The sequence below is a fragment of the Alosa pseudoharengus genome, unplaced genomic scaffold, assembly GCF_046254945.1.
Source record: "Alosa pseudoharengus isolate Yale_2024_CS ecotype anadromous, Long Island Sound unplaced genomic scaffold, YU_APseudo_1.1 YU_APseudo_1.1_scf_3, whole genome shotgun sequence".
Taxonomy (NCBI): Eukaryota; Metazoa; Chordata; class Actinopteri; order Clupeiformes; family Clupeidae; genus Alosa; species Alosa pseudoharengus.
Window position 1 is genome coordinate 45,181,177 of NW_027468718.1, and position 8,475 is coordinate 45,189,651.

The 8,475-nt window shown below is 44.0% G+C and overlaps 1 protein-coding gene across 4 annotated transcripts in view; it reads left to right on the forward strand.

Annotated features, from left to right (window-relative positions):
• The window catches only part of LOC143099803 (tomoregulin-2-like), a 75,607-nt gene extending 67,360 nt beyond the window's left edge, over positions 1-8,247 (forward strand). The window contains exons 6-10 of one of the 4 annotated variants that reach the window (XM_076262723.1): positions 92-240; positions 776-835; positions 1,751-1,886; positions 3,006-3,164; positions 7,646-8,247. In XM_076262723.1, coding sequence (XP_076118838.1) covers positions 92-240; positions 776-835; positions 1,751-1,886; positions 3,006-3,164; positions 7,646-7,811 — 670 coding nt within the window. In that variant the 3' untranslated portion in view covers positions 7,812-8,247. The remainder of the gene's footprint in view (positions 1-91; positions 241-775; positions 836-1,750; positions 1,887-3,005; positions 3,165-7,645) is intronic. The other 3 variants (XM_076262724.1, XM_076262726.1, XM_076262727.1) reach the window with 3 other exon arrangements.
• The last annotated feature ends 228 nt before the right edge of the window (positions 8,248-8,475 follow it).

An 8,475-nucleotide genomic window follows, 5' to 3' on the forward strand; every position in this document is an offset into this window, starting at 1 on the left:
TTGTCTCTCTCTCTCTATGCCTCTCTGACATACATTTCCCATGGTTCTCTGCCCTCCTGTGACCCTGCCCTACTCGGGCTCCCCACTGCAGGTGCGTGTGCAACATCGACTGCTCGCACATCAGCTTCAACCCTGTGTGCGCCTCGGATGGCCGTTCCTATGACAACCCCTGCCAGGTGAAAGAGGCGTCCTGTCAGAAGCAGGAGAAGATCGAGGTTAAGTTCCTTGGACACTGCCAGGGTAAGATTGGAGGACCCCCCCCCCCCCTCGCCACCATACACATACACATACACATACACATACACACACACACCTTACCCAGAGGTGGGTAACACAACTTCAAAGTCCCACCATATATTTGTTCCATCCATTCACTAATTGATTGTAGGTAGCACCACTCTTCAGCCAAGTAGACAAGCTGGTTGACTTAATCCTCTGTGCTGAAGTGCACCGGCTGAACCAATATAATGTCCTGAGTGTTGCCCAAGGTGGGCATCCTCCTTCTTAGCTCCTGCTTGTTCTCTTGTAGGAGTTCACCCCACCTGCAGGAGGTTCTTTCTAATGGAGGGCTTGTGTTGTTGAAAGAAAAATATGCTTATGCCTCTGTGTCAATCCGATGTTTTTTTAATTTGAATGTGTTTTATAAAAGGGCAGTAATCAAGAAAGCAAATGAGAGTGAGAGATTGATTGGGGAAATTGCTTCATTGCCTACAGCATGACCTGGTGATGTTGTTGCTAAGTTTAAAATAGAGTCTAATATTGTGCTTGTTCCTAGGTGACATGGTAACAGGGACCAAAGCAGGAGATGGCCAGTATGTCAGGACTGATTACACAGGTGTGTGTTTATGTGTGTGTGTGTGTGTGTATCTGTTTGTTTCTTTATCTATCTATGTCTTTGTTTGCGATCTATTATAATATCTTTATAGATTCCAGAAAGCCTACTCCATAAAAGCTAAAAGTTTTACACGCAAAATAAAATAACCCTTCTACTTTGGCGTGTGTGTGTGTGTGTATGTGTGTGTGTGTGTGTGTGTGTGTGTGTGTACACAAAATAAAGTAGCCCTTTTACTTTGGCTAAATGTTTCTTTCTCTACTGTATGGTGACTTTCTTTAACACCATACAGTATTCCATTACTACACTAACCACCATACCGGACCATACTATGTCAGTGGGTGGTTTGCAGGGCTTAATTGTCCTGTGCCAAAAGCCATCAAACTGTCCTCCCCTTCTTCACTCCTTCACTTCCGCAAGTTACCTGATCAGCCTGGTAAGAACCAGCTAATGGCCTGCGCCGCGCTAGCAAAGACTGTTGTGGAGAAGAATGAATCACGCAGAGATCAACTGAGACTGGGCTCTATGGAGACAAGAGAGAGATATAATGTGTGCTGTGTGCACAGCAGTCTGTATATTGTTTTCTCAAACATTTGTTCAGATCTCCAACTACTGTCATCATTGGGGGATGAGTGTGGTGGAGCCAGAAAGAGAGTGAAATTGTACATGTATGATAAGAAATCACATGGTTCCAGATAAGCCCCTTTTGTGGCTGTAGGAGCAGAGCCCCAGTGTTGCACTATCCCCCTTTAATTAAACTTTAATGGCTGTGCCTGTACCTCACATTCCACAGTTACGCCTAAGAATCCTAAAATGTGTCCTATACTGCAGCTTCAGCGTCCACCTCATGCTAGTGAATGGCCGCCCTGTGTACTACCTGTGACCTGTGTTCCATCGTGCTGTTGTGTGTGTGCCCAGCAGAGGAGACCAGGAAGACGGAGCAGGCCGGTGAGGTAGCTCGAGGTCTCTACATCCCCTGCCCCGAGCACTACAAGAACTACTGCGTGCACGGCGACTGCGAATACCCCAACATGCTCTCAACCCCTTCCTGCAGGTACGGTGGCCAACGCGTCCTCGCCTAGAGCTGTTCTAGATAAGCGGGAACATCGACGAAGGTCTTATTTGCTCATAATGTACGCCCTTAAGTGCAGGCTCGGGTTATGTGGTATATGCTTTAGCGAGCACGTTCATAAGATATAAGACATTGGATTTCATGGGAGATGCTCTTACCAGGTTACACACACACACACACACACACACACACAGTTGTCTGCAGCAGATCGTGAGCTCCCCCAACAGGCTGTAGCCCTCACATGTCTCCTGCTTCCTCTCAGAACAAAGAACAAAAGAATTGAGTGAGAAGGTAGCGATGGACTAAAACAACAAGGAGAGACAGAAAAATTATTATGTGTGTGTGTGTGTGTGTGTGTGTGTGTGTGTGTGTGTGTGTGTGTGTGTGTGTGTGTGTGTGTGCGTGGGTGTGTGTGTGTGTGTGTGTGTGTGTGTGCGTGGGTGTGTGTGTGTGTGTGTGTGTGTAGAGAGAGAGACAGAAAAGTGATCCCTGACATGATCTTTAACAAATTATGTTATAACAAATGAACATTGTATATTTTAGGCTTTATTTGTTTCTCACTATATTTATTAGTGAACGTGTATGCGTGTGTGTGTGTGTGTGTGTGTATGTGTGTGTGTGTGTGTGTGTGTGTGTGTGTTGTTTAAACTCATTCTGCCTGGGCTCAGCAGGTGCTCTGCTCTAACCCTAACCCTAGCTCCTACTGTGGAGATTTAGAAAGCCCTGCTGATGCAAGGGGGGGTTGTGACAGATAGCCCCATGTTTTTGGATTTATGTGCCTTTACATGTTTATGTATGTGACTTACAGCAATAAAAGACGCACTCTGTTGATCAGTAATGTTTCTCTTCCTTCTCCTCCTCTTCCTCCTCTCATCTCCTTGCTCCATATTCCCTTCATCTCTTCCTCCACATCTCCTTGCTCCATATTCCCTTCATCTCTTCCTCCACATTTTTCTATCTCCATCTTTTGTCTTTTTATCCTTTTTTCCATCTTTCCCCCTGTCACTCTCTTTTCATTTCATTCATGCTTTCCGATGTCTGTTCTCTACAATTCCATTGGTCCACCTCCATGCCCATCTTGACCATGGTTGGCTGATACAGCTGTCACTCAGGCTTCAGTGGAGCCCAGTGTGACACTAAGGAGTACAACGTGTTGTATGTGGTACCAGGTTCCGGAAAGCTCCGCTACGTCCTCATCGCCTCAATAATCGGAGGTCTACAAGTGGCTATCATCTGTGTGGTGGTGCTATGTATCACACGGTGAGTTTTACACACACACACACACACACACTAACCACAACATTAAAGACACTGTACTATAGTTTGTATATTGCACAAACTATACTCACAATTGAAAGCTGACTAAACACAAACATAAAAGATAACCCACTCACACAGTTCAGGTGGGCTTTTTTTCAATTCACACACAAACACACGCACACACACACTCACAAACACATGCATGCACACACGCACACCACACAAACACAGGCCCACACACACACACACACACACACATGCACATGCAGGCGGAAAGTGTGAAAATATGAAATAAGAAAGTGGGTGTCTCTCGGATCCTGGGGGGCTTTGCTGAGTCACTGAGTCACACACTTAACATTTCTAAAAAGGTCAGTCCTCGAGAGTGTGTGTGTGCACTGATTAAGCCCAACTTATTCCCAGTGCAGCGAGACCTCAATTTAACAAGCTCTTATCACTCTTCACACTGCGGGAGAGTGCATTGTCTGTTTCTGGCTTCCTGTATATGTGTGTGCTTGTGTGTGTGTGTGTGTGTGTGTGTGCTTGTGTGTATGTGTGTGTGTGTGTGTGTGTGCGTGCTTGTATGTGTGTGTGTGTGTGTGTGTGTGTGTGTGTGTGTGTGTGTGTGTGTGTGTGTGTGTGCGTGTGTCATCCCAAATATTCGTTTTTATGTATATCCCAATTTTTGGTTGTATGTAAATGAGGGCACTGACAGACAGACACACAAACACTTTTCTCATTAGTATGAGTTGGCACATCCCATTTTAGTCCTGTCTGCTCTTATTATGGTGAGGCCCTGTCCTCTTGCTTCCATTTTGCTCATGCATTATCACCATGTCTTGCAGGAGGGAAAACAGTAAGATCTACAGCACAACATAGAACTCTGCTCTTCATTTAATAAGCTGCCCCACTAATTGAGTCAGATTGCAGGTTGTGGAGATGCTACAGGATTTAAACACAGTGATGCTATAGATTCCGCTCCACTGATAGACACAAGCGAGGGTGTACGGTTTAAATAAGCACCGCAACGATTAACTGTAATATCAATACCTACTCCTACGGCCTCTTTTTCACCCAGCACGTGTGCGTAGCTGTGTGGTTTCCAGAATCAATGGTTGACCAATTTAGATGTTGGAGGCTTAGACAATGGGCAGAGATCACGTGGTCCATGTACAATAGAGCTGTCTAGACAGCACAATGCAGCTGCACAACTTGTCTGCAGTGACTTTTGCCTTTGTGAGAGAACTCTGCCCCCATGCTTATCTCTTTCTCTCTCTCTCTCTCTCTCTTTCTTTCTTTCTTTTCTATCTTTCTTTCTCTCTTTCTTTCTTTTCTATCTCTATTTCTCTCTCTCTCTCACACACACACACACATACATATACACACACACACACACACACACACACACACACACACACACACATGCGCGCACAATCTTTAAAAAGGCCAGCATGTTTAAAAGCCCTCTTGACCCATCCTGGGCTGAAGTAATTAAAAAGGGCCCTGCTGATGGGCCTCAGGACCCCCCCCCCCATAAAAGAGCTATTGCTGCCCTATGCTGAACAGGCCATTTATTTGAAGTGCGCAAGAGCCTGATAACCGGAGTGGAATAGCACCCAGGGGACAATGGGGGACCTGGCTTCAAATCCCCAATCAGAGAGTTTTGATAGAGTCCCACTTTATGAAGTAGAGCTAAGCTGAGTAAGAGTGAAGGGAGAGCCAGGGAGAGATTCTGTGGCAGGAAATAGGGTGGAAATGGCTGAAAAATGCAGATGAGACTAATGCAATGTCTGCAGGAATTACATGAATAGTCTCAATAAAATGGCATTTTTAGAAAGTTATTTTGAGTCATTTTGTGACATAATGATCACATTAATGGCCCTGAATGTAGAAGGGTGTTGCTTGTAATCAGGTTGGTATTACTATTCGGTTGAGTTATGTAAAAGTTAAAATGCATGTACATGTTTTGTACATACTTCACCCACCATCCGTGTAGCCCACATGTGAATAGTGGCAAGTCACTTGTAGACCTCTGCCATGACCAGTAGGTGGGGTCGAAAGCCTTTGCCTGTCAGGAGAAATGTTTGGGAAACATATGCAGGACTCGACACTACTTGTTTACATTGTATTTAATTACAGTTTAATGCTTACACACACAGAGAAATAAAAGGCACAGTAGCAGTAATGTCCGTTTATTCAACCCTTACCCCCTAACCCCCCTATCAGACATTATCCCATCCCTTACCCCCTTACCCCCCCCTATCAGACATTATCCCATCCCTTACCCCCTTACCCCACCCTATCAGACATTATCCCATCCCTTACCCCCTTACCCCCCCCTATCAGACATTATCCCATCCCTTACCCCCCCCCTATCAGACATTATCCCATCCCTTACCCCCTTACCCCACCCTATAAGACATTATCCCATCCTTTACCCCCTTACCCCCCCCTATCAGACATTATCCCAACCCTTACCCCACCCTATAAGACATTATCCCATCCCATCCATCTCACCACACTAGTGTACAAGGAGAATGAAAAAGGACAGAAGAAAGGAATCAAACAAAAAACAATCAACTAAGATAACTAAATGAAACAAACCAACATAACAATAATAAAGCCTTAAAATAAATAGATAGATAAAGACTAATGCTTGTGAGGGAACTCATCAATGTATTAGTGTCTGTAGCAATTGTTGAAAAAAAGTAACTCTGAAGTATATAATGTATTTATGTATTAAAGTGCCATATGTTTTAGTTCACTAACTTTGTTTTATGTCCTCTGTGTATTCAAATAAATGGTAACACTTTACGGTAAGGGTACATGAATTATCATGAATTCATGCATGAATTAATTAATGATTTATGAATTACTTCATTCCTTTATATTTTATGAATCATCAGGAATTCACATAAGTTCATAGTCTCTCATTCATGACCTCATGCATGAACAACACATCAACTAAAGCATACGTTAAAGTGGGTACATCATTTCTGATTTCTTAAGCATGATCATCATGATTACATGCATTTAAGGTTAATTACTCATGATTTCATCATGTTTGTGGCCCCTCAACTAAAGTGTTAACAATGGCATGTGCTTAGAGAACTGCAGAAGTTATGGTCAAATTGGAATTTGAGTAGTGATGACCACATTTTTGGCAGAAAAAGAAATCATCAACTCATTGAATGCCAAGCTGTTTTCGGAAGCTTTGTCCTAGAGTGCCAGCAATCTAGACCATTGTTGATGATTTTTGTACAGCCACAGCATATTCTGTGTTATAGCTATGAACACATACAATGGCTCGTTTGAAAGGTGAGACTTTAAGCTCTACACGCCTCTGTTCCTGAGAAATCCCAAGCTAAACAGTGGCTAGTTTTCATCAAAATCCCTGTTTTTTTTTCTAGAAATGGAGATATTGCGTCTTTTATGAGTCACTATCACCGACATATTCGGCACTCTGGCAAGGGCGTGCCCTCTTGCAAGCGTGACTTGGCCTACCACCCACTCCGCTAGGCCCGGCTCGTGGTGGAGATGGAACTCCCTCCTCAGCACGGTGTTCAGTCACTCCTTGTGATGTTTTTGACCTGTCGTGGTCAGAGTCATCTTGTCTTAGTAGAAAGGTGGACTCATCCAGCGTTGTCTGGCGAAAACGCACCTGCTGCAATATGTTTTTCTTCGATTTTTTCATTTCTCCCTGAGAAGTGTTGCCTGCAAAGTTTCTGGGAAGAGATCTAACGAGACCTGCCACCTATTGATAAACCCACGAAAATAAATGACCTGACGTGCATGTCACTGATAGGCTAATCAGTGACTGATTCGAAACAAAGCGGCGAGTTAAGAAAAAACTTCCAGTTAAATGTCCAGATCTTGCGTTTTCATGAGTTTTCGATCGTCATATACTTCATTTCCATTCATCACAGAGTTCCCAAAATCACATATAAGGTGTGAGTGTCTAGTTTCGTAATTAAAAAAAAAAGCTAAAACCGTAATATTACGTTTTTGCCACTCAATGAGTTAATAAATCACAATGATGTGCCCACTATATTTAATGCTTTAGTTGATGTGTTGTTCATGTATGAGGTCACAAATGACAAACTATGAACTCATGTCAATTCCTGATGATTAATGAGATATTAAGGAATGAAGTAATACATAAATCATGGATTAATTCATGCATAAATTCATGATGATTCATGTACCCTTACCGTAAAGTGTTACCAAATAAATTTTTCCTTGGCTGACACACTGGGCAACTTTCAGGACATCTTTAAAAGCCATCTGAATTCAACAAAGCTGAAGTATTAATAGCACTGCATTTGTTGGCATCTCCAAGCAACCCTTTACTCTGTAGGATGTGCTCCAACAGTGCTACACATAGAGTGACACTGACCTTCACCATATCCCAAAAAGTTGCCCAGTGTGCCTGAGGAAACATGAAGCCTTGTGCAGATTCTAAACTGGTAGGTGACTCTTTTTAGCCCGTCATCCTGTTTTGCAGGAAGTGCCCCCGCACAAACCGGATCAACCGGCAGAAGCAGAACGCCACGCACTACAGCTCAGAGAACACCATGCGCGCCTCTACCCGACTCATCTGAGCACTGGCAGCACGGGATCATGGGAAATAGAGTAGAGGAGTGGACCTGACTGACACAAGATGGCCGCCCCCCCCCCCCTTCCCGCCCTACAAACACACACACGCACATACATACGCACACACACAGACACACACACACATACATACGCACACACACAGGCACACACACACATACATACGCACACACACAGACACACACGCACATACATACACACACACACAGACACACACACACATACATCCCAACGGAGGTGCCTCAAAACTGCCCCGCAAGCCCCAGCGGAGAGGGGAGGTAGGGGCGCAGGAGAGGGGAGGTAGGGGCGCAGGCGACAGGAGGGCACGACGATCGGGGAAGGAACACATAGACTGATGGGAGGCCACACGCGATGCCTTGCACCCGTGGTACGGGACATACCCGCAGGAAGAGAACACAACGATACTAGAGTACAAGCTTTTGTTTATCTATGGGTAATATTTCCAATAGTTACTTTGTTTGTCTTGATGGGGTCTTTTTCTGTAATGTAAATAAATAATTTATATCACAAGAAATGACTGTTCATTTTCACACAAAAAAACTTAATATGTGTTCTTACTAGGGCTGTCAAAATAACTGATTAATTTGAGAAAAAAAGAACTGATTAAAAAAATGTGTGCAGATTAATCGATTCCGTATGACCTTTGACCCCGAGCCGTTCTAGTCAGTAAAAATTAGAC